The sequence below is a fragment of the Hordeum vulgare genome, chromosome 6H, assembly GCF_904849725.1.
Source record: "Hordeum vulgare subsp. vulgare chromosome 6H, MorexV3_pseudomolecules_assembly, whole genome shotgun sequence".
NCBI lineage: Eukaryota > Viridiplantae > Streptophyta > Magnoliopsida > Poales > Poaceae > Hordeum > Hordeum vulgare.
The window spans coordinates 208,801,197-208,828,622 of NC_058523.1; the positions used below are offsets into that span (position 1 = coordinate 208,801,197).

At 45.3% G+C, this 27,426-nt stretch overlaps 1 protein-coding gene across 1 annotated transcript; it reads left to right on the forward strand.

The window, feature by feature from the left end:
- The first annotated feature begins 23,882 nt into the window (after window positions 1–23,882).
- On the forward strand, window positions 23,883–26,334 carry LOC123402753 (cytochrome P450 711A1-like). Its single transcript, XM_045096706.1, has 2 exons — window positions 23,883–24,447; window positions 24,531–26,334. The coding sequence occupies exons 1-2, from the start codon at window positions 24,188–24,190 to the stop codon at window positions 25,882–25,884; spliced, it is 1,614 nt and encodes a 537-aa protein (XP_044952641.1). The 5' UTR covers window positions 23,883–24,187; the 3' UTR covers window positions 25,885–26,334.
- Window positions 26,335–27,426: the final 1,092 nt, after the last annotated feature.

Genomic DNA, 27,426 nt, shown 5'->3' on the forward strand with positions numbered 1-27,426 from the left:
AGCTCCCTGTTAAATTTCATCCTATTTGGAATCTTGTAGGTTATGTTTTGGTTGCGTCAAAAAGCTTCAGAACTAAGACAGAAAGTCAGGTGCAGGAATTTTCACTAAGTCCCTGAGATCTGATGGTTTTGGGAAATTTTGTGGCCTTGTATCTTCCTGTGTTGAAATCCTTTTGGTGTGATTCTTGCTTGTTCTTGTATTATTCTTGGTTGGCTACAGCCACATATATTATTTGTCATATTCGGAGGGTTGTAGCTATGTTGCATGTAGCTCACAAAGTGCTAAGATGCAGCTTATGGCAGATTGTGTAGAATTGTCATTTTGATGTTTGTGGGTGCTTAGTTGATGTTGTGAAGTTCTTCCTTGATCCAATCCATTCATGTTGGGTTGTTATATGTATGGGCAACCTGGGAATACCAGATTTGTGCCATTGGAGTGTGTGGTGTTGATTTTGACACGTAGGGCTTCATATCTTGTTTCGTTGATTCCCGTTGATCCGTAGCTCCGATTGTAATGTTCTTTATATGGTTTTGCATCGTTTTCACGAGAAGTATCTGATCATGTCATTCTCATGCATGTCAAAATATCTTAGTGTACAGTTCTTCCAAGAAACTTGTAGTAGTTTCTTTTGCTTGTGCTAGTGATAGAAATAGTGTTGCATGCTCATTTCTCATCCCATGCATCATGTGCTTGTTGCATCTTGAGGTGATGTTGTTCATTGGATGTTATTCTTATGTTGGGTAGCACCGGGATCGGTGAACGAGTACGTGGATCCGGGAGAGTACGTGCAGGACGAACAAGAACCATTCCAAGCTGAGGATATCACAGGCAAGATGATATGACCTTGATTCCATCTCTAGACTTGTTATGCTAGTTTGCGTTTCCATGTCATATTGCTCGCTGCCTACCACTGAATTAAATTGCCTCTTGATATGCCATGAACCCAAACACAGATCTCTTCCTAGCAAAAAACTTGTATGGCTACGTAGGCTTTGCTCAGCTGCTAATGTTAGCGTTGCTAGATGCAGGTGCTTTGACTCATGTGAAAACATGAGCTTGATATCATCATCCTAAATTCTGTTATTTAATTAATGCACCTATATACTTGGTAAATGACGGAAGGCCTAGCCTTTTGCCGGGTGCTTTGTTCCGTTATTGCCGCCTTAGTTACCGGCTACAGGTGTTTGATTCCATATTGATCGCTCCTAACATGTTCGGGGTTGTTATGGGGACCCCCTCGATAAATCGCGTAGTGCTAAGGCTTGTCCGGCAGGACCCAACATCGGTTTTATTTGCTAATCACCTAATAACCTCCATAGGGAATAGCTACCCCGAGGAATTTAATCAACAACCCGGGCCAGTGCTCCCCATGAGTGTTGGTCCAATCACCTAGCAGTCGGCAAGACCACCCCAGGGAAACTTGAGGTTTGGTCCTTGTCCACTTTGCATAGACGGTGTTGTCCTGAGACTGAGATACGCGGCTCTTATCGGGTCGTCAACACACCGGGAGATCCTACTAGCCTTGTCTTACCTTAGCGGTATATCTTGCGTATAGGAATCCCAGTGAAGCTTTGGTTTCCCCCAGAGTTGAGGTTTTCCTCTAAGGAATCCAACGAGATCACGAGATTCGTGATAGAGGATGCCTTTGCGGCCTGTGTACGTTTGTGATGGACTAGTTGGAGCACCCCTGCAGGGTTTAATCTTTCGGAAAGCCGTGCCCGCGGTTATGTGGCAACTTGGAATATTTTGTTAACATCCGGTATTAGAGAACTTAAACATAAGCTAATAAAATTGCCAACTGTGTGCGTAACCGTGACTGTCCCCCTCGAAGATCTCTCTTCGATCGGGAAAACGGTGGGATTATGAATGTCGTAGGTAGGTGTTCAGGATCACTTAGTGATCAAGTAATCACGACCGCTAGTATAGACCACCTTCATACTTGTTCTACGTAAGATAGCCACTAAATCAAGCTTAGGATGCTGCAACCTTATACACTACACCTTACCCTAGCTAATAACTTGACTAGTTCTGGCACCAAGGTCTTAGATTGCTGAGTCCCCATGGCTCATAGATTCCTCCAAAACTCCCAACAGGTACAGGTACCCCAGAGACAGATGATCCCGACGGCACTCAGCTGGCGTGGCAGTACGACAAGGCGACAGACCGCCTTTACGTGAACTATCCAGAGGATTTAGGCGTGGTCGTGATCGTGGGCCTGCAGGCAGGGTAGCATAGCATTTCTTTGTTTTGTAGTCTGTAGCGGAACTACCTTGGTTGTATGTGTGATGTACTCTGAGTTATTTATGAGAAGACAATTGAATCCCGGATTGTCTACTTTTATTATTATTTGTGTTGTGTTACCTGTTTGCGAAACGCTTAGATGCGCTTCTTTCCTATTCGGGGCCTCGATCCCCAGATCGGAAAGGACCGCATCTTGGTCGTTACAGTCGGGGTCCTGGAGGCGGCGAGGCGGCGCGGCGCACCGGCGAGACGGGCACGCGTCGACGGGAGGCGCGGCCGGGCCGAGGGCGGCGCGCAACGGCTGAGAGCGCGGCAGCGCGGGAGGCGAGTCCGAGGCGAGGCGAGGGGGCCTGGAGGCGGCGCGGCAAGGGGAGGAGCACGGCGGGGCGAAGCAGACAGCGAGGCACGGGCGAGGCATCGAGGCGCGAGCTGGTGGTGCGCGGCAGAGGTCGGCCATGGCGGTGCGGGGACGAGGAGAGACGGCGAGGTGGGCGCGAGGAGGAGCTGCTGCGCTGGTGCGGGGCTTCTCGGCCACGAACTTGGGCGACGACCGGGGGCTGCGCGCGGGGTGGAGCTGGCGGCGGCAGGGGAGCAAGCCGACGGGGAAATCGGGCAGAACGGGGAGAGGAGAGGGAGGAGCGGCGCACACAGAGGACGAGGCTCATGGTCGAGCCGAGCAAGGCCTCCTGCTCGCTAGGGTAGCGGGGGTAGGTGGGCCGGCCTGGAGGCCCAAGTGGTCGGCTGAGCCTTGGGCAAATATCTCCTCCCTCAAAAAAAAGGATACGCGAAAAAAGCTGATTTTAAAATAATACCAGAGGCAAAAGAAAAGGAAATAAAAAAATAAAAATTTACTTTTGGGCTCCTTAAAACATGCACCAATTTATAAAAATAGATCGGGTTTTTTTTCAAGAATAATAATAAAACCTTTTTATATAAAATGGGGCTCTGATTTGATATAAGGCAACAGGAGAAAACAAAGTAGAAACTAGAGTGTTGCCCCAAAATAATAAGAATGTTTTTTAAAAGAGGAGGAACATTTTATTAGGCCCCAAATAGAGACTTTAAACTCAGCCACTAAATAAATTGGAAGAAGGGGTTTTTTGGAGCTTTGGAGCAACAATGGGTTTTGAGAAGAATCCTTGAGGCACCCAATCACACAACAAACACAATGGCACACTCACAAAGCACTCACACTCACAATCACCAAGGTGCAACTAGACACCGAGGCAAGCACGCAAGAGAAATGATGACATGCATGATGCGATGATGATGCGACAAATAAAATAATCATACGTCAGCAACGGAAAAGAGGGGAATCTTCTGGGGCGTCGGTCTCGGGCTGTCATAACTCTCCTACACTACAAGATGATCTCACCCCGAGATCCAAGAATGAAAGGGGGAGAGGATGAGAAAGAACAAGAGGTAATAACTTAGTCGCTTCTTTGCCAAAGGAGTGAAACCAACGATCCTTGAAGGTTGGAAAGAGATGAGGAATGAAATGGGAAACAAGCAAGAATTCACGGAAAATTTCGGCATCACTTCGGTAGGAAAATGGGACAAAAAAATCGATAAGAAGATAGAATTATACAATATTCACAACAAAAAAGTAAATAGAACAAGGGAACACCATGATCTTGATAGAACAACATAATAGACCCAAAAGAGCAACATCACAATGCCTCCGGAACAACAGAATAGGAACTAACTCATACGAAAGAAGAGAATGAAGAGAGAATGACAACTACTAACTCCAATGAACTTGGCAAGCATCCTTGCAAGAAGAATTGGACGGAGTTGTTGGAAAAACAACAACAAAAAGAACAAGATAGTAGTGGGCTTATGGAAACCTTTTCAAATTAATGAAGTGACAACCAGCCACTAACAGAAACAAGGATTGATTGGGAGAAACAAGATATGAACAATTCTTACACCAAAAGGATACATTGAGAACTTGGATAAATGACAAGTACCATGATAGCAACAATCCATAGGAAAAGCTTTAGGTGAAATCCAAACCAAGATAGCTCAATGAAGAAATCATTGGTTGCAAATATCTCATGATCATAGAATTGGTGGGTTTAATTATCTCATTTTTGAAAGAAAAACTCTTCAAGGCTCCTACACTAACAAGAATGCTATAATACCACCTCAAAGGATGAAGGAAGAACAAATGCACTGAAAATGGAAGAGAAAGAATACTTGAGGTATTCCAATAGGAATCTTGAAAACACTTCAGAATGAATGAAACCTTGATGAACCACCATGAATGACCTTCGTATACAAATGAATGATGCAACGATATGAAGGTAGACAAGAATAAGATTGAAGCCTTACAAAGTCTTCGATGAAGCTTCATGAAGAGATACTTGAGAAAACTTGGAACTCCAGAAAATAAAAGATAATAACAGTTGAGAAAAAGGAATTGATATCATGAGCCACTCCGGAAGAAGAATTCAGATTACTAAGAACAAGAATAAGAATTATGTTATGTTTATCCTTCATCAAGTTTAATTGATGACAAGCACGGAATTAGCATACAACTTATTCTTCTAGAAATGAATCTTGGAGAGACGGAGAGAAAAACACCACTTGAGGCATAATAGAAGGAAGCACCGGTAAGAATTCACAAATAAATGGGAACACCACGAATCAACGGAGATACATGAGAATGAAGAGATCATGAGCCACCTGAGAGGGAGCTAAAACAAGGCAGGGGATAAATGAGAGACGAACGAAGAGACAACAGTGGAGACGAATTGAGGACGAAAGTTGAAAGCTGAGGACGAGGAATCTTCTAAAATGATGGCCTTCGGAGGAACGAGAAATAAAAACAACTCAGAGAAGCACCGGATAGCACGAAAGGGATTACTCATGATTGACAACAATTAAGATGATGGCACAAAGCTAAAATGACGAATCTCCAAGAGAATAGACCAAGATTGAGAGAAACACTCCTTTGGATTTGCAAGTTGAGAATGATGACGAGAAACAACACCAAGAATACTGAGACACTCTGGAATAATGAGGAATGAAAGGTTGAACCAATATGAGAATTAATTCAAATAGATCTTGACGAAGGGATATGACTGATCAAAATCGTACTTACGTCATAGTTGAAAAGAATTTATGATCTCCGGGAAAAGATTAAAAGAGCCAGGAAAGATCCTGGGAAAGAACCTGTGGGTTATGGGTCCACTCAAAGAAACCACCGTTGAAACAATTACTAACAAAGAAAGATACTGCACCGGTAGAGATGAAAACTTGATGAGGTTGAGCACCTCCAAATAATGAAAGATCTGAAAACAAGAAAAACTCTGAGATATCTTCAACGCTCCGGATGAAAAGAGAGGAATGAAAAACAAGATAGGCTCATAAGAATTTAACATAGGAAAGAATTACAAGGATGAAAAGGATGTGATGAATCACAGAAAACTGAATTAAAATCACCGGAAAAGATGACAAGAATGAATAAAGATGAACATGAAGCTCCTGAGAATGTTCACCATGAATCACCGGTTACGAAAGGAAGAAGAGATAGCGGAAGCATCACTGAAATGAAATGCAGTTGGATGAAATCCAATCACTGAAGAAAAAGGGCGGGAGGGCGGGAAAAAACGAAGACAACTTGGGACAGATGAGATGAACTCCGGAATAAATGAGAGAACGATCTTGCAAAATTCGGAAATGATAGAATTCACTTGGAGAAAAACACACCGGTTGAAAAGAATTAACATGACGACTCCGGTTGACAAGAATTGATATGAAAATAGATTGAACAAAAGAATTTGCATTCACACAAAAATATGAGAACACCGCTTAGAGAAGATCTGAAATCACCACTTGACATCGAAGCAACTTGAATTACCATATTCCAACAAAAACAAAGGTGCGGCTTGCAATTAGCCAGAACAAACTCATGAGAAAGATTTCATCCGATATTTTCGTGGACAGGAATCCACTAGATGTCAAACCCCAACATAACATCATGCATTTGTTGGAAGATTGTCCTATAAGCAACTACTTGAATTCCCACCTATGAATTCCCAACATATTTGGTCATGCAATCTGGTACACGGATACAAGGAGTAATAACACACAACTCCTATACTAACCCGTCATTTGTATCACATCCATCAACACACAACCAGAATCTCGGACCTTCATCTACAACAGACCCTCGTGATCACAACGATACAAAGTATGGCAGTACTCCCGAACAATCTGCACCAGTACTAGGGACATCGGGGTTATCTCGCCACTACTAGTATTGAAGCAATTACGAACATCCTTCGTTCTGAGATACTAAGAAATATGAATGATAACGATGTGCTCAAGAATCCCGTGGAGCTCAACTCCCCTGAAACTCAAAGCAGATAGGAGGCACCAAGACAGAACTCCGTTACATCGGCATCATATAGATTCCAAAAATATCCGCGTGATCCTAAAAAAATTGAGTGAGAAGAGGAGTAGAATAAATTATTACGTCAAGATTCCTCACCAGAGCATAGAAGAGGAGAAAAAAGAATCCTACTCTCCGATATATAACTAGACTCAAAGCAGTTTTTCACTAGACTCGACTCGGCCAAGTTTGATCAATCAAGGGGGCTCCTAGGTCGGTACTGCTCCGATACCAACTTGTCACGCCCAGGATGCGACCCTATCCTCAATTTGGCACGGGGGCCTCGTCAGGGATAGAAGCGCATCTCGTCGTGTCGCAAGAATGGATATTGTTACAAGTACATGTACTGAAAAGAAGATATATATATATATATATATATATATATATATATATAGAATTGGCTTACACTCGCCACAAGATACATCAAAGTCACATCGGTACATTACATAATCATTAAGAGTAAGAGCAGAGTCCGACTACGGATGAAAACAAACGAGAAAATAAGAACGACGTCCATCCTTGCTATCCCAGGCTGCCGGCCTGGAACCCATCCTAGATCGACGAAGAAGAAGAAGAAGAAGCAACTCCAAATGAACAATCAATGCGCTCGCGTCAAATAACCTTTACCTGTACCTGCAACTGGTGTTGTAGTAATCTGTGAGCCACAGGGGACTCAGCAATCTCATGTCCAAAGGTATCAAGACTACCAAAGCTTAATGGGTGAGGCATGGTTAAGTGGTGAGGTTGCAGCAGCGGCTAAGCATATTTTTGGTGGCTAAACTTACGAGTACAAGAAATAAGAGGGGGATCATCTACGCACAACGGACGTGAAATACGGATGATCAAATGAATGATCCTGAACACGTACCTACGTCAGACATAACCCCACCTTGTCCTCGATCGGAGAAGGAACTCATGAAAGAGACAGTCAAGGTTACGCACACAGTTGGCATATTTTCATTAAGTTAACTTCAAGTTATCTAGAACCAGTGTTAAACAAAGTTTCCACGTTTCCACATAACCGCGGGCATGGCTTTCCGAAAGATTTAACCCTGCAGGGGTGTTCCAACTAGTTCATCACAAATTACCACAAGCCGCATAGAAATCCTCAATCACGAAGCTCGCGATCTCGTTGGATTCCCTAGTGGAAAACCTCAACTCTGAGATTACCCAAAGCATCACCGGAATCCCGATGCACAAGATATCTCGTCAAAGGTAAAATTAATCCAGCAAGGCCGCCCGGCGTGTCGACGATCCCGATAGGAGCCGCGTGTCTCGTTCTCGGGACACAACGATAAGCACAGCGTACGGTGGCCTGATAGAAATCTCCCATGTTGCCCCGGGTTGGCCCCGCAAACGGCTCTAGTTTTGGACCAGCACCAACAGCACTGCCCCCCTGTATTATGTGAAATTACTCCTCGGGTTCATGACGCCCTATGCTTTCAGTATTAACAAAATTATTATGTTGGGCAAATGTAGTACCAATGTTGGGCCTTGCCAGACCAGCTTTAATCTAAAACGAATTATCAAGGGGGTCCCCATAACAACCCCGATCGTGTTAGGAGCGCTCATTTATGGAACGTAACACCGGTAGCCGAAACTAAGGGGGCAAAGGTGGAACAAAACACCAGGCTAGAAAGGTCGAGCCTCCCACCTTTTACCAAGTATATAGGTGCTTTAAATTAAATAGCATTTAATATGGTGATATAACAAAGAACCCATGTTTTAACATGGAAGCATCTGCACCTGCAACTAGCAACGCTAACAACAGGGTTAAGCAAGCGGTAACATAGCCAATCAGTGGTTTGCTAGGTCGAACAGGTTGAAGGTAATCATGGCATTGTTGAGAGGCTGATATTTAACATGTGGTAGGCAACGAGACATAATCGATAGAAGCGATAAAACTAGCATGGAAATGATAGTAATGGTATCTGGGGAAATGGCCATCTTGCCTGAGATCCCGCTTGTGAGAAGAATGAATCCGAGAAATCGGCGAACCAACGTAGTCGAACGGGTCCTCACAGTCCGACACGCTTGCGGAACTCTATCGAGACGGAGCAAACCGAAAACAACCATCAACACAAATATTCACCACACGGTGCACAACATGATGCAAACCTAATATGATGCTTGATCAGATCATTGGTGCAAGGGATGGCATGGAACTCACCTCACGCAACTCAAGGGATGGCATGGAACTCACCTCACGCAACTCTACACATTAAATGAAGCTCGATATGCAACGGGTTGCATATTGGCGAAACTCCACGATTGATTATTTAATTCACTCCCGTTTATTTAACACGCAATATTAAATGTTGTTAACATGGCAAGGGGTGAAGCGATGATCCTACGTGTCATCCTAGTCGGTTTAACTCGCGGAACATAGAACGGAGCTACGGCACAAGAGGCATGCAACACACGATATATTATGCCATGAATGCGTCATGCATGCGAGTTCAAACATCACGGGCAAGAAGAGAAAGAAACAGGTGTCGTCACGGTGAGCGAGAGGGAACCATGGCGGCAAGTCTGAAACGATGACACGGCAATGTTCCTACCATGATACTCGTCGAGATATCGTGCCAACGTACTGGGAACGCGTGCGGGAACGGTAAGTAAAGATGGGGTGATCCCGGTTACCGGGTTCCCATGTGTCGGGGCACAACATAAGAGGAACACAACGTGCAACCGCCAACACACGGTGCAACACAATATACAACTCATACATCACATTCTTCGTTACACGACACGTTCTCACGGTATACCTTCGACGCATGCGAATTGGAGCGGTTCGGTTCGGAGAAGGAGACCAACGGTCGTCATGGAAGTAGTCGTACACGGTCTCGTCAACGGTAGTCGTTCGCTCGGTGTCTTGGTTCTCGGGTCTTCGGCGTCGGTAGTCGATCACGTCTCCGTCGATGTTCGGGGTTCGTCGAGAACGTCGTTGCACTCGCCGATCTTGTCAACGACCCACGACGGCGGGGATGGTGCACGCGGTCTTCGCGATGTCGAGGACATCGTGGTAGTCGTGAACTCGTTGATTCCATGAAGGAGGTGTTGGTGCACGCGGCGACGGCAGGCGACACAACAGCAACAGCAAACGTGCACCGGCGGCACAACGAAAAACAGCAACATCTAGCAGCAGCAGGCTTTGACTAGCACCGGCAGCAAGCTTCAGCTAGCAACCTAGCAGCAAGCTAGCATGGCAAGCAAGCTTCTACAGCCAGCAACAGCTATAGCAGCAAGAACAACAAAACGGCATCTACAGCTCAAGCAACAACTAAGCATCTAGCCTAGCAGCAGCGAGCAACTATCAGCATCGCTAACAACAACAACCTACAGCACCTAGCAGGCAAGAAGCTAGCAGTAACAGCAACAGCAAACGGCTACAGGTTTCGACTCTTTAGCAACAGCAACAGGCGCAGCGACACGCAAGCAAGCAGCAGCTCGGCACAGCAACAGGCACGGCAGCAGTGGCGCAGCACCAGCAAGCTCGGCAGCAGCAACGGCGACACGGCAACGACGCAGCCACTTCACGCAACAGCAGCAAAACTTGGCAGGGCATCAGCAAAACGCACGAGAAGGTCGGGGTCCTGGAGGCGGAGACGCGGCACGGCGCACCGGCGAGACGGGCACGCGACGACGGGAGGCACGGCCGGGCCGAGGGCAACGCGGGAGGCGAGTCCGATGCGAGGCGAGGGAGCCTGGAGGCGGCGCGGCAAGGGGAGGAGCACGGCGGGGCGGAGCAGGTGGCGAGGCGCGGGCGAGGCAGCGAGGCGCGGGCTGGCGGCGCGCAGTAGAGGTCAACCATGGCGGCGCGGGGACGAGGAGAGGCGGCGAGGTGGGCGCGAGGAGGAGCTGCTGCGCTCGTGCGGGGCTGCACGGCCACGAACTTGGGCGACGACCGGGGGCTGTGCGCGGGGTGGAGCCGGCGGCAGCAGGGGAGCAAGCCGATGGGGAAATCGGGCAGAACGGGGAGAGGAGAGGGAGGAGCGGCGCACAGGGAGGACGAGGCTCGGGGTCGAGCCGAGCGAGGCCTCCTGCTCACTAGGGTAGCGGGGGTAGGTGGGCCGGCCTGGAGGCCCAAGTGGCCGGCTGAGCCTTGGGCAGATATCTCCACCCTCAAAAAAAAGGATACGCGAAAAAAGCTAATTTTAAAATAATGCCAGAGGCAAAAGAAAAGGAAATAAACAAAATAAAAAAATACTTTTGGGCTCCTTAAAACATGCACCAATTTATAAAAAATAGATCGGGTTTTTTTTGAAGAATAAAGATAAAACCTTTTTATATAAAATGGGGCTCTGATTTGATATAAGGCAATAGGAGAAAACAAAGTAGAAACTAGAGTGTTGCCCCAAAATAATAAGAATGTTTTTTAAAAGAGGAGGAACATTTTATTAGGCCCCAAATAAAGACTTTAAACTCAGTCACTAAATAAATTGGAAGAAGGGGTTTTTTGGAGCTTTGGAGGAACAATGGGTTTTGAGAAGAATCCTTGAGGCACCCAATCACACAACAAACACAATGGCACACTCACAAAGCACTCACACTCACAATCACCAAGGTGCAACTAGACACCGAGGCAAGCACGCAAGAGAAATGATGACATGCATGATGCGATGATGATGCGACAAATAAAATAATCATACGTCAGCAACGGAAAAGAGGGGAATCTTCTGGGGTGTCGGTCTCGGACTGTCACAATGTGATACCTCTATGAATGAAGAACCGGTAAAAACTTCCAACATCAAAAACATCATAGAAGATGCATATGGACTCCATTTTCGATGAACTCGAGCTTGTCATGAAGATGACCATAAGCTCTAAAACTCACGAAGAGAAACACCAAACAAGAACCAAGAAATATGATGCAAGGATGCAAATGGTTTGATCTCTCAGCAAACGATACGATCAACCTACTCACTTGAGAGCCCCCCTTGACAATACGGCAATCTATCCTAAAATAGAAAAACCTATCAAGGGCAAACCTGTACCTTGCACCTAGTCCTCTTGAGCTAGATGACGATGATCTTGGCTTCCTCGAGATGGACCCCATTTCTTGATTTCATTGGTTTGATGAAGACTAGTTGATTGCTCCCCCATACTCACTATGGGTGAGCCACTCTTCAGCACATCTTCACAAGTCCATTGCCACCACAATGGACGGCAAGCTTCAAGCATGATATCTTCGTGATGCTCCACTTGAACTTGCACACCGCAATCTTGATGACGATCACCACTTGATGTCATCCTTCATAGGTTGAATGAGACCTTCCTCTTGCGACAAACTCATGGAAACACACCTAACCCCACATAGAACTCTCACGAAGACCATGGGTTAGTACACAAAAGCGTTATGTACAATGCTTACCATACCATGGGATAACTTGATCCCTCTTGGTACATCTTGTACACTTTTTGTGTTGATCATCTTGATTTACTATTTTCTTAGTATTGATCAACCTTGTGTATTTATGACCAATCTTTGGGTAATACTTTGAATACCACCTTGGTCATCATATAAACTCCTTGAAACCAACAGATGGACTTCAAGAAGTGCCTATGGACAAATCCTTCAAATATAACTCAATGCAACCATTAGTCCATAGGGATTGTCATCAATTACCAAAACCACATACGGAGAAATATGCTCTAACAGATGAAGTAATTGGTCTTGCTTCTATTTCCATTCCTCCCACAGATCCATTAGAACATTTTTTGCTAGACCATGAAAATGATATGCATATGCATGAAAGAAATGAAATAGATAATATGTTATTTGAGCAAAAACATATTCTTAAGCACAACTTGCATGTTGAAACTCCAAGAGGTCCTCCTCCACCCAAGGGTGATCCTGTGTTTGAATTAAAGCAATTGACTAACACTTCGAAATAAGCTTATCTTTATGAAAAGAAGATATATCATGTTATTATCAGTGCTAATCTTACAAAGCATGAAGACAAAAAGATCACTATTTTTTTAAGGAAGCACCAAGATGCTATTAGGTATACTCTTGATGATCTTACGGCCATTAGTCCCACTCTCTGTTTGCACAAGATTAATCCAGAACCAGATGTTAAAGCAGTTGTTGATCCCGAACGAAGACTGGATCCCAAAATGAAAGAAGTGGTGAGAAATGAAATATTAAAGCTTCTAGAAGCAGGTATAATCTATCCCATAGTTGATAGTATATGGATAAGTCCCGTTCATTGTGTTCCTAAGTAAGGAGGTATCACTGTTGTTCCTAATGATAAAAATGAACTCATTCCACAAAGAATTGTGACTGGCTATAGAATGTTGACTGATTTTAGAAAGTTAAACAAAGCTACTAGAAAATATCATTATCCTTTATCGTTCATAGACCAAATGCTAGAAATATTATCAAAGCACACACTTTTTTGCTTTCTGGATGGCTACTCCGGTTTCTCTCATATACCTCTGCCACAACCTCATCAAGAGAAAACCACCTTTACTTGTCCTTTTGGAACCTATGCTTGTAGATGCATGCCTTTTGGATTGTGCAATGCACCCGCCACCTTACAAAGACGTATGACTGCTATATTCTATGATTTTTGTGAAAAAATAGTTGAGGTCTTCATGGATGATTTTTCCATTTATGAAACTTCTTTTGATGATTGCTTAAGCAACCTTGATCGAGTTTTGCCGAGATATGAGCAAACTAACCTTGTCGTGAATTGGGAGAAGTGCCACTTTATGCTGAACGAAGCCATTGTCTTGGGCCATAAAATTTCTGAACGGGGTATTGAGGCGGATAAGGCTAAAGTTGATGCAATTGAGAAGATGCCATGTCCTAATATATTAAAGGTATTCGTAGTTTCCTTGGTCATGTTGGTTACTATAGGAGGTTTATTAAAGACTTCACTAAAATTTCTAGGCCTCTTACTAATTTACTACAAAAGGACGTTCCCTTTGTTTTTTATGATGATTGTGTGGAAGCCTTCGAAACACTTAGGAAATCCTTAACTTCTGCACCTATTGTTCAACCACGTAATTGGAACTTGCCTTTTAAAATTATGTGTGATGCTAGTGATTATGGTGTTGGTGTTGTTCTAGGACAAAGTGTTGATAAGAAACTAAATGTCATTATTATCCTAGTAACACTCTAGACAGTGCCTAGAGAAATTATGCTACCACTGAAAAAGAATTCTTAGCGGTTGTATTTGCTAGTGATAAATTCAGATCTTACATTGCTGATTCTAAAGTAATTGTTCACACTAATCACGCTGCTATTAAATATCTTATGGAAAAGAAAGATGCTAAGCCTAGACTTATTAGGTGGGTTCTCTTCCTACAAGAATTTGATCTACACATCATTGATAGGAAAGGAGATGAGAACCCCCTTGCTGTTAACTTATCTAGGTTAGAAAATGTTCTTGATAACCCACTACCTATTGATGATAACTTTCCTGATGAACAACTAGTTGTACTCAATATTTCTCATAATACACTGTGGTTTGCTGATTATGCTAATTACATTGTTGCTAAATACATACCAGCTAGTTTCACCTATCAACAAAATAAAAAATTCTTCTTTGATTTAAGACATTATTTTTTTGATGACCAACATCTTTATAAAGAGGGAGTAGATGGTATTATTGGACATTGTATAACTGAGCATGAACAGGAAAAAATCCTTCGCAAGTGTCACTCCGAGGCTTATGTAGGACACCATGTGGGAGATAGAACTACACACAAGGTATTACAGTCTAGATTTTATTGGCCTACTATCTTCGAATATGCTCGTAAATTTGTCCTCTCTTGTGATGAATGTCAAAGAATTGGTAAGATTAGTAGACTTCAGGACTGGCTATGAATTACTCACTTGTTATTGAACCACTTGATGTTTGGGGATTTGATTATATGGGATTTTTTGCTTCCTCCAATGGGTATACACATATTTTGGTTGTTGTTGATAATGTCACTAAATGGGTAGACCCTATTCCAACCAAGAGTGTTGATCATAAGACCTATATGAAGATGCTTAAGGAAGTTATTTTCCAACATTTTGGAGTCCCTAGATATTTAATTATTGATGGTGGTTCACATTTTATTCATGGTGCTTTCCGTAAGCTGCTTGCTAGATATGATGTTAATCGTAGAATTGCATCTCCCTATCATCCTCAGTCAAATGGTTAAGTAGAATTAACCAATAGAGAAATAAAATTAATATTGCAAAAGACTGTCAATAGGTCCCAAAAGAATTGGTCTAAGAAATTAGATGATGCATTGTGGTCATATAGAACAGCTTATAAAAATCCTATGCGTATGTCTCCTTACAAAATGGTCTATGGGAAAGCATATCATTTACCTCTTGAGTTAGAACATAAAGCTTATTGGGCAATTAAGGAACTCAGCTATGATTTCAAATTTGCTGGTGAAAAGAGGTTATTCGATATTAGCTCATTAGATGAATGGAGAACCCAAGATTATGAAAATGCCAAACTATTCAAAGAAAAGGTTAAAAGATAGCATGACAAGAGAATACAAAAGCGAGATTTCGAAGTTGGTGAATATGTTCTATTGTACAATTCTCATCTTAGATTCTTTGCAAGAAAACTTCTATCCAAATGGGAAGGACCATATAAAGTTTAACAGTCTGGAGCTATTAAGATCAATAATCCCGAAGGCACTAAACCGAAGGAAGTCAATGGACAAAGGACAAAGCACTATATCTCATGTACACCAATTAATGTTGAAACAAATATTATCCAAACCATGACACCGGAGGAGCACATTAGGGAGACCTTCGAGAACACTCGAGAACCTTTAAAAGGAAGAGGTATGTCATACGATAAGTAAACATGCTTAGAAAAATTTGCAAAAATATTTTCCGTCAGTTTTGGAATTTTAGAAAAAATAGGAAACTGGGAAACACACGGGAAGGCAACCTAGGTGTCCACTAGACACCCAGGCGCACGAGGTCCCCCTGACGCGGCCTGATGTCTAGTGGGCCCCTCGGGTACCTTCCCGACCCCATTTTCTTGTGGATCACGTATTCCTTTATATAAATATTCTCTATATATATATCTCGATGATTTGACGCCAGCACCATGGATAAATCCTCTGTTCTTGTTTCAATCTGTTTTGCTAGAAGATCTAGAATTATGTTGTCTCAAGACTCCAAGGAGAGAGCTACATCACTGATTTTGTCGCGAACCCTAAGGTCTATGGAGAGGTGGATCATTATGGCTGGACTACGGAGGAGGAAGACGAGGATATGAAAGAAGCAAAGGGGGGTAGCTCTGAGGAAGAGCAAGATCCACTGCCTCAACCTAGAGATATGCACGTGGAATTCAAGAAGTCAAGCCTCCCCAACAAGTAGATCCACTGCGTCAAACCTAAGGTCCAATTTAACCCTTCCCATTTCCTACAGGAGAGTAAGACAGCATTATGTGAAAAGATATTAAAGCTGGTGCTCGAGAATGAGGGTCACGGGGAGGATAATTTTAGCCTGAAACGCAAGTTGGAGAAGAAAAACACACCACCACCTCCATCTTCATCACCAAAGAAGGAGACTTGAGTTCACGGGTGTGGGCACTCCCCTTGGCTTTTGCCAAGCTTGGGGGAGGCGCCCAGGTATCGTATCACCATCACCCTTCTTTTTCTTTATCCACCCTAGTTTGTTCTTTAGCTGTTTTGAGATCTAATCAAATAAAAGTTTAGTTAAATCTTTTTCTTTTGAGTGCTAGTTTCGTGATCTATCTATCTATGTATGTAATCGAGTGAGAGTTATATAATAAATTTTAGTGTCAGTTTTGCTTCTCTACTTTCTTGCTGCAATCAAAATAAACAAAATAATGAGAAATGTCATATGCTAATCTTATAGTAAGTAGTGACATCACCACTACAGGAATCACCTTCTTTGTCGTCTGCCATCACACACGGCAAAGACAAATACCCGGACGGCAAAGACAGTACCACAGACGGCAAAGATTGTCACGGCCGGCAAATTTTCTGCGTCAGCCTACGATGGCATAGGACATTATTTGCCGTCTGCCCCCCCCCCCCAAAGCGGACGGCAAAGCTCTTTGCCGTCAGCTTTCCTGAGGAGCAGTCGGCAAAGAGCTTGAGACGGCAGCCGAGAGGCGTTGCCTCCGTTAGGGGTTAACGGAGGCTCTTTGTCGTCTGCCTGCTGGTCAATCTTTGCCGTCTGCCCTATTGAATATCTTTGCCGTCTGCCTGCTGGTCAATCTTTGTCGTCTGCCGTGTCCTCCCCTCCCCCTCTCTCCACTCCTGCCCCTCCTCTGTGCCCTCTTCTTTTCCGTCTGCCCCCCCAGCAGGCAGACGGCAAAGAGCCTATATGGCCAGATGCTACTGCCCAGGAAGCATAGCTGGGTGCCATGTGGCACCTTTGCCGTCTGCTGGCTGATGGCAAAGGCCTTTGCCATCAGCTGGCAGACGGCAAAGAGCCCATATTGTCACTGTTTTGTTTATTTTATGTTATTTCACAGCAATAATATATATAATTCATAGCAACATATACAAAGTTTGTTCATCAATGGACATCCATATATCGAAAGAACCAACATATACAAAGTTTCATCCATATATATATACATATAGTTCCACATATATTGTTCATCAACACATACAAAGAACCAACACATTGTTCATCAACTCAAATAAAAAAGGAAACTAAAGCACTCCAACGCCAGCTTCCATGCATGTAGTACATCCAATCTGCAAAATGGGAATAAGAAAGTAAGTAGAAGAAGAACAACAACATATATGACAAATAAGCTAAATTGAAGAAGAAAGAGAAGAAGCAATAAGAGAACAAGGAGAAGAAAAACAAGAAGGAGGAGGAGGAGGAGGAGGGGAAGGGGAAGAAGAAGGAGAAGGAGGAGGAGAAGAAGAAAAAAGAAGAGAAGAAGAAGGAGAAGAAGGAGGAGAAGAAGGAGAGAAGAAGAAGGAGAAGAAGGAGGGCTCCTTCTCCTTCTCCTTCTTCTTCTCCTCCTTCCTTCTCCTTCTTCTCTTCTTCTCCTCCTCCTTCTTCTTCTCCTCCTCCTCCTTCTTCTTCTCCTTCTCCTTCTATTCTTCTTCTCTTCTTCCTCTTCTTCTTCCTTCTCCTTCTTTTTGAGCTAAATATTCCAATTATGTCATTTTAGAGGAAAATAAGCTAAGTATATAATATTCATGAGCTAACCAAGGTTCTTATGCCATTTTGAGCTTATTACGGTATTTTGGAGCTAAATGGGCTAACTATGTCATTGTTGGGTTAATTAAAGCAAGGATAATATGAAAGAGGAGAAGAAAGAGGAGGAGGAGGAGCAGAAGAAGAAATCAAGAAGGAGGAGGAGGAGGAGGAGAAGGATAGAAGGTCCTTGGCCTTCTCCTCCTCCTCCTCCTCCTCCTCCTCCTCCTCCCTTCTCCTCCTCCTCCTCCTCCTCCTCCTCCTCCTCCTCCTTCTCCTTCTTCTCTTCTTCTTCATCTCTTCTTCTTCTTTCTTTTCATTTTGAGCTTATTATGGTAGAAGAAGAAGAAGAAAGAGGAGGAGAAGAAGAATAAAGAGGAGGAAGAGGAGAAGAAGAAGAAATCAAGAAGAAGGAGGAGGAGGAGGAGGAGGAGGAGGAGAAGGCCCTGGCCTTCTCCTCCTCCTCCTCCTCCTCCTCCTCCTCCTCCTTCTCTTCTTCTTCATCTCTTCTTCTTCTTTCTTTTCATTTTGCCTATTTCTTCTCCTCTTATCCTCTTGTTGGAGCTAAATTACCTAATTATGTCTTTTTTGAGCTAAATATTCCAATTATGTCATTTTAGAGGAAAAGAAGCTAAGTATATAATATTCATGAGCTAACCAAGGTTCTTATGCCATTTTGAGCTTATTACGGTATTTTGGAGCTAAATGGGCTAACTATGTCATTGTTGGGTTAATTAAAGCAAGGATAATATGAAAGAGGAGAAGAAAGAGGAGGAGGAGGAGAAGAAGAAGAAATCAAGAAGAAGGAGGAGGAGGAGGAGAAGGATAGAAGGTCCTTGGCCTTATCCTCCTCCTCCTCCTCCTCCTCCTCCTCCTCCTTCTCCTTCTTCTCTTCTTCTTCATCTCTTCTTCTTCTTTCTTTTCATTTTGAGCTTATTATGGTAGAAGAAGAAGAAGAAAGAGGAGGAGAAGAAGAAGAAAGAGGAGGAAGAGGAGAAGAAGAAGAAATCAAGAAGAAGAAGGAGGAGGAGGAGGAGGAGGAGGAGGAGAAGGCCAGGGGCCTTCTCCTCCTCCTCCTCCTCCTCCTTCTTCTCTTCTTCTTCATCTCTTCTTCTTCTTTGTTTTCATTTTGCCTATTTCTTCTCCTCTTATCCTCTTGTTGGAGCTAAATTACCTAATTATGTCTTTTTTGAGCTAAATATTCCAATTATGTCATTTTAGAGGAAAAGAAGCTAAGTATATAATATTCATGAGCTAACCAAGGTTCTTATGCCATTTTGAGCTTATTACGGTATTTTGGAGCTAAATGGGCTAACTATGTCATTGTTGGGTTAATTAAAGCAAGGATAATATGAAAGAGGAGAAGAAAGAGGAGGAGGAGGAGAAGAAGAAGAAATCAAGAAGAAGGAGGAGGAGGAGGAGAAGGAGAAGGATAAGGAAAAGTATAAGTGGTAAAATTTGCTGAGGATTGACAAACATAGCATTGGTCGGTGATGCAACACTTGAAAGAATTAATCAGGGAAGAGAAGATTTACAAGAAAATACACTATCCTTGACATCTTTTATGATTGTGACCCCCCGTTAATTATAATATACCAAAACTGTTGGCATTGGACAAGGAAGACAACTTAAGGATTTATGCTTCTTCACATTCACATAGAAGTTATATTGTTATAGATCCTCTAACATTTGGTGCTTGCCCAATACCATTGCTAGCCAAAAACTCCGCACTAAGTATACATACTACCTGTGCATCCAAAACCTTAAACCCCAACCTTTGTTTCAAGAGTCCACCATACCTACCTACGGATTGAGTAAGATCCTTGAAGTAAGTTTTCATCGGTGCACAAGCAATAAAAATTGCTTCTAAACATGTTTGATCATTTAGAGTAAGGGAAATTAAGTGTTGTACAAACTTGTGATGGCGATAATAAAAGCGACGGGCTGCATAATAAAGGTTGCCATCATAGGGGGAAACATAACTTTACGTTCTTTTGCACTAGGAGATTTAGCATATAACCAAAAAACACATGACAACCTCTGCTTCCCTCTGCAAAGGGCCTATCTTTTACCTTTATGTATTTACTTTTATGCAAGAGTCAAAGTATTTTCCTCTACTTCCTTTATCCTCTCTTTGGCAAGCATCATGTGGTGGGGAAAGATCTAAACATATATATCAAGCTGAATGTGGGTGGCCATGAGTTATTATTGTTGACATCACCCTTGAGGTGAATACGTTGGGAGGCAACACTATAAGCCCCTATCTTTTTATGTGTCCGTTGAAACCTTTTGCTCATGTGTATGCAATGAGTGTTAGAAATCATAGAAGACTAAATGATGGTTGAGTATGTAGACTAGCTTAAGAGCTCCAACATGTGACCCTTCCTGAAAATATGATGAATTGTGTTGCAAAGTTGACTCAAATTATAGTTTGTTAGTTTTTTAGAGTTTATGCTTCGTACTTCAATATTGTGATGAATTGCTGCTTGTTTATAAGAAGCCTTATGATAGAAGTTATATGATTAAAATGATGTGAGGAAGTATTTTATAAAGTTTTATTTGTTGTTATAATAATGAGCATGATGCTACTATGTCCGTATTTTCTTTCTATAGACACCTCTCTCTCAAAGCATGTGGTCATGATTTTCGCTATCGGCTTTTGCTTGAGGACAAGTGCGGTCTAAGCTGGTGGGAGTTGATACGTCCATTTTGCATCATGTTTTATTACTACTATTTATAGTGTTTTATTCTTTTAGCCACTTGGTGGAGTAATTCTAATGTCTTTTCTCTCATAATATGCAAGGTTTACATCAAGTGGGAGAATACCGACAGATGGAATTCTGGACCTGAAAAATCTACGTCGGAAATACATATTCTGCAGACACCTCCAATTGAGGTGACGGGGATTTATTTTAGAATATATAAAAAAATTGGAACAAAGAAGTGCCGGAGGGGTTCACCACGCGGCCACTAGATACTAGGGTGCGCCACGGACCACTCGCGCAGCATGATGTCTACTGGGCCACCTGCCCCATATCTGGCGCCCATCTTCTGGTATATATTCTCCTTCGACCTAAAAATTAGGGAGAGGATTTTTGGGATGAAGCGCCATCGTCTTGAGGCGGAACCTTGGTAGGAGCACTTTTGCCCTCTAGCAGAGTGATTCCGCCAAAGGAAATTCCCTCCCGAAGGGGGAAATCGAGGCCATCGTCATCACCAACAACCATCTCATCTTGGGGAGGCCAATCTCCATCAACATCTTCACCAGCAGCATCTCATATCAAAACCCTAGTTCATCTCTTGTACTCAATCTTGTACCGGAACCTCGGATTGGTACCTCGGGTGTGTCTAGTAGTGTTAATTACATCTTGTAGTTGATGCTTTATGGTTTACTTGGTGGGAGATCATATGTTCAGATCCATTATGCTATTAAATACCTCTTTGATCATGAACAAGTTTATCACTTGTGAGTAGTTACTTTTGTTCTTGAGGCATGTTGCAAGTAATCATGTGAAGTTAATATTCGTTTGATATTTTGATGATATGATTGTGATTCCCTTAGAGGTGTTATGTGAACATCGACTACATAACACTTCACCATATTTTGGGCCTAAGGGAATGCATTGTGGATTAGTAATTAGAGGGTGGTTTGCGAGAGTGACAGAAACATAAACCCCAGTCTATGCACTACTTCGTAAGGGGCTGATTTGGATCCTATGTTTAATGCTATGGTTAGAATTTACTCTTAATACTTTTTTCGTAGTTGTGGATGCTTGCGGGATGGTTAATCCTAAGTGGGAAGTTTGTTCAAGTAAGAACAACACCCAAGCATCGGTTCACCCACATATCAAATTATCAAAATACCAAACGCAAATTAACACAACATGGGAAAAGTGACTAGATGAAATTCTCGTGTGCCCTCAAGAATGCTTTGCCTATTATAAGAACTTGTTTTGGATTGGCCTTTGCTACAAAAGGATTGGGCTACCTTGTTGGACCTATTGTTCCTGTTGCTACTTGTCACTTGTTACAATTATCTTGCTATCAAACAACTTGTTACCACTATTTCAGTGCTTGCAGAAATTACCTTGCTGAAAATCGCTTGTCATTTCCTTCTACTCCTCGTTGGGTTTGACACTCTTACTTATCGAAAGGACTATGATTGATCCCCAATACTTGTGGGTCATCAACGGGCAAGGAGATCTCCTACTTCATGAAGATATATCGTGAGTGAGGCTACTGTTGTGTTGACGTAAGCCATGGTGGAATAGACAAGGCCGCTTCTTCATGGACCCCTTGTGGTTGGAGCCCTCCGTGGACTCTCGTAGTCATTATCCTCCGTGGGTTGAAGTATCCACTAACGTGGACGTACGACAGCGCCACCTATCGGGACCACGCCAAAATTGTCGTGTTCATATTTGTGTTTGATCTTCCTAATCTCTACTCCTTACTTACATGTGCAATGTATTTACTTTTCGCTGCCATATTTGTTTACTAGCATGTGTAGGGTGCACTAGACTTGTTAGAATTGCTAAAATCAGCCAACCATTAAAATTGAGAAAATGCTAGGATTTTAATTTATGTAAGTAGTCTATTCACCCCCCCTCCCCAGACACCCATTAAAATTGAGAAAATGCTAGGATTTAATTTATGTAAAATTGAGACTGCATGTGTAGTGTTCAGTCTCTTCGTCATTTGTGGCTAGAGGTTGACCAGGGTGAGTTGTATGTCGTTTTACTTGTGATGTGTTGGGTTGCGTTGTATGCGGCTTGACATTGTATAAGGCGTCTTGCCTGTTTTTTAAAGGAGGAAGATCCCCGGCCTCTACATCTAGGTGATGCATGCAGCAACTTTATTGATTATTCATAAAAAACCTTACAAAGCAGTACAATAGTAAGTCTGGAGCCACCGTCTAGGCAATTTCTATCGCTATTCCTATCCAGTTCATGAAGGAATGTTGATAGTCTGGGCCTAATACCAAATAGACCTCACAGCTAAGCCTAACATCTAAGAGAAGAGGCCCCAACCAAGCCACTTGCCGAGTATGGGGCACCCACCGGTCCGGCGCACAAACAGAGGCCGCCGCCACCACCTACCACCAATCCATCATCAGAGTTGTACTGACGCATCAACCTTGCCCGGTCTAGTGGTCGTCGATGCCAGCACGATGCCACACAACGCCACCATCCTGCGCTCGTTCATCAACACAAACCCAGCAGGGAGACCCCGCTGCTCCTTGTTGCTGAGACCTGTGGTTGTCGACGTGCCACATGCAACGCCGCTCCTCCTTCGCGAACACGACCTGCAGCCACTGGTCTCATCCCCCTCCACCTGCAGATCCTCTATACTCCCAACCGAGCTCCAAGGTCCCTCACGACACCTTCACAAAGGAAAGCGGGCCCCATGGACGATGCAGCAGGCCAAGGTTTCCTCCGGACCCAAAATACACCACTAGGGCTCACCATCACCGGGGCCTCCAGCCGCAAACCACCGGGATGACGAGAGAGACAGCAGGAGAAAGGGGACCTCCAGATCTGACACCGCGGCCGCTCGGGATCAGTCTGCCGCCACGGCCACCACTGGTGACCTATCGGCCGGCGCGCTCTAGATGAAGGCCGTCGTGGGCCAGATTGACGTCGTCGCCACCGATCGGGGCCTCATCCTCGAGAACGGAGATCCCGCGTATCCTGAGCCCGAAGTAAGAGGTTGATGCCTTCACCGCCGCCATCGCACGCATGGGCTTAACCCGGCGCCGACCACGGGCGGTGGCGGAGGGGAGCGGGAAGGAGGAGGGTGACCGGCGGCGGAGAGTTGGGTCCCTTGGTCGCTCGTGCGGTAGACGACGGAGGGGGGAGTCACGAAGCCGTCTTGCCTCTTGTTCTAGATATTGATATAAACCTCTTTGGTATGTATCCTTAAAAGAAGGCAAGCCAAAGTTTTTGTTCCGTTTGCGGGGTGCCCGCCTGATGTACCGTGAGCAATGCTACACATACATAATTTTATATGGGTTTTACAAACACATGGATTTTGATTAAAGATTAAGGGGATGAGGCCCCACCCCTTTGAAAATCAAGAAAGAATGAATAGTTAGAAAGAAAAAAAATCATAATCAGCGTATAACCTTGTATAACGCCGTGTATGGCATGACACATGATGCATGTCCTTCATGTGGCAGGGAGCCAGGGACACCTGCTGCCATAGACATCATGATTTTTTGATATTTTTGCGGGGAGCCACACACAACATTTGACCAAGACGACACTGAAGACAGCAACGTCGACGACGAAGGCTGCTTGATAAACTAGCAGGCACGAGCAACACAAGCCAATGCAGTGACCAGACCGAACGCTGGTAAGCAGACAAAGCTCCTGGCTCCTTCTTCCTCCTCCATGGAAGCCAGCAACTGCTCCATTGCTCTGGAAACTACAGGCCATGCCGCTGCACATGGCACAAGCGCGCCCGCTCTGCTCCTCTTGTCTTCTGTGGCTGCGATTGGCGCGTTTCTGGTCTACTTCTACGCGCCATTCTGGGCCGTCAGGAGGGTCCCGGGGCCTCCCACCAGGTTCCCCCTCGGCCATCTCCATCTTCTCGCCAACGACGGACCAGACGTCTTCCGCGCCATCGCTAAGGAGCACGGCCCCATCTTCCGGTAGTAATGTTGTATCCATCTTCTTCTTCATCTTCTTAATCTTCTGCAGGTGTCATGTAATGTTCGATCTTCGATCGGTGCAGGTTTCACATGGGGAGGCAGCCGCTGGTGATCGTGGCGAATGCGGAGCTGTGCAAGGAGGTGGGCATCAAGAAGTTCAAGGACATCCGTAACCGGAGCACCCCGCCGCCGACGGTGGGGTCGCTGCACCAGGACGCGCTCTTCCTCACCAGGGACTCCACGTGGTCCTCCATGAGGAACACGGTCATCCCGCTCTACCAGCCGGCACGGCTCGCCTGCCTCGTCCCGACGATGCAGCCCTACGTCGACGCGCTGGTGGACAGTGTCGCCGCCTGCCCGGACCAGGACTGCGTCCCCTTCTGCCAGCTCTCGCTGCGCATGGCCATCGACATCATCGGCAAGACGGCCTTCGGCATCGACTTCGGCCTCTGCAAGAAGGTCGCCGCCGCGGACGGCGGCGAAGACGTGAGGGGGTTCTTGGAGGAGTACAAGAGGTCTATGGAATTCATCAAGATGGACCTGTCCAGCTCGCTGTCCACCATCCTCGGGCTCTTCCTCCCGTGCGCCCAGACGCCGTGCAAGCGCCTGCTGCGGCGGGTGCCCGGCACCGCGGACTACAAGATGGAGGAGAACGAGCGCCTGCTGTGCCGCCGCATCGACGCCATCATCGCCGGCCGGCGCAGGGACCGCGAGAACAGCGCCTCCGAGCCGGGCGCCGCGCTGGACTTCATCGCGGCGCTGCTGGACGCAAGAGAGAGCGGCGCCAGGGACCTGGCGCTGGAGGACAAGCACGTGCGCGCGCTGGCGTACGAGCACCTGATCGCCGGGACCAAGACGACGGCGTTCACGGTGTCGTCGGTGCTGTACCTGGTGTCGTGCCACCCGCGCGTGGAGGAGAAACTGCTGGCGGAGGTGGACGCGTTCGACGGCGCGGCCCCCGACGCCGACGACCTCCAGGGCAGGTTCCCGTACCTCGACCTGGTGGTCAAGGAGGCCATGAGGTTCCACCTGGTGTCGCCGCTGATCGCCAGGGAGACCTCCGAGGAGGTGGAGATCGCCGGGTACCAGCTCCCGAAGGGCACGTACGTGTGGCTGGCGCCGGGTGTGCTGGCCCGCGACGCGCGGCAGTTCCCGGAGCCGGAGGAGTTCCGGCCAGAGCGGTTCGCGCCGGAGGGGGAGGAGGAACGGGGGCGGCACCCTTACGCGCACATCCCCTTCGGCATCGGGCCGAGGGCGTGCGTGGGTCACAGGTTCGCGCTGCAGCAGGTGAAGCTCGCCGTGGTGCACCTGTACCGACGGTACGTCTTCCGCCACTCGCCGGCCATGGAGTCGCCCATCCAGTTCGACTTCGACCTCGTCCTCGGCTTCCGCCACGGCGTCAAGCTCAGAGCCATCAGGAGGACGACGAGGGACTGATTGACATGCCCCAATCACAAGCATGAGCATGAAACGACAGCTTGAGCTGAATTTACATCATGTATAGATTGGTGGCCACAGGTTAAGCTGCTGATATTCTGATTAACTAGTAGTTATTAGAAAAAAGTCATGAGCCCGAATAAATTCATCAGGCAGAGCGAGAGACAACATAAAGCACGAGTCTTAACCGCCATCCATAAGAAGATGAGAAACCTAGAGTCTCATACATGACGCGCGAGCCAAACCCATGGCACTACCAACAAAAACCGCAACACGGACAGCCTGCCTCCAAGCCTACCGTCACTCCGAGATTAGACATGAGGCTCCTGCCGCAAAATGGAAGAAGCTGAGGCCCGAATCTTAGACAGCAGCAGGTTGAAGTTGTGTCTGTCTTCAAGCTTAGTCAATAATCTCCACTACTGCAGGAACAAGCAAGCTTTAAATAAGCAATCAACGGGTTTAGCAGGAAAGATATGTTCAATAGTGAATTTGTTCCTCGTAGTCCATATAGCCCAACACACCGCCGCTAGCCCAATCCAGAACAAACGCATCGTATCCCCCACCAGGGGACTCACGAGATTACGAAGCTCAGAGAAAGACGCAGGGGGCCAAGTCACTCGCAACCAAGAGCGGAAGCAACACCAGATCAATTTAGCCAAGACACAGTTAAAGAAAATATGATTGGTGTCCTCCGGAGCGTCACATAGGGCACAGCGGTCCGATCCCGGACCGTTGCGTTTCCTAATCTGACCAGCAGCTGGGAGCGGCCCCTGAAAGCTTGCCACAATAAGATTTTAATCTTAGGAGGAATACGCGCACGCCAAATCTGGCGAAACTTAGTCAACGGGGTCCCAGCAATCAGCTTTGAGTATAAAGATTTAACCGAGAACCGGCTCGAGGATGAGTGAGGCCAGACCACCGAGTCTTCTGCCTCCGAGAGCGAGGGAAAAGGGCAGCAAGATGCTTCCATTGAGCCAACTCTTCAGGAGACAACGCACGCGGGAAGGCCAAGTCCGAGTTATCACCCGCCAGCTCTGCAATGGAAATATCACGATTAGGGCAGAAAGAGAATAGTGTAGGGAAGGTAACCGCAAGAGTAGAGTCCCCACACCACCAATCCAACCAAAATCGGGTCGAGGCGCCATTACCCACCAGAAATTTGACATGGTGTTTGAATATCGGGCGCACCTTCACCAGATCCTTCAAGAACTGAGATCCACCCCTAGGGGAGGCGAACATAGGGTTAGAGGAGGGAAAATATTTCGCCTTGAGAATAGAGAACCAAAGGGAGCCTCGGCCCGAGGACATAATTTTCCACCACCACTTGATCATAAGGCACTTGTTCATCACCGCGGTGTTAATGATGCCCAAACCTCCCATGTTTTTGGGCCTACAAATAATGTTCCATTTGACAAAGTGATACTTATGCTTATTCTCCACTGAGTTCCAATAAAAAGCACCTCTATGATTGTCGAAACCATCGTGCGTACCCGCAGAGAGAAGGTAAAAACCCATGGTGAACCTAGGAAGGGAGGATAGACA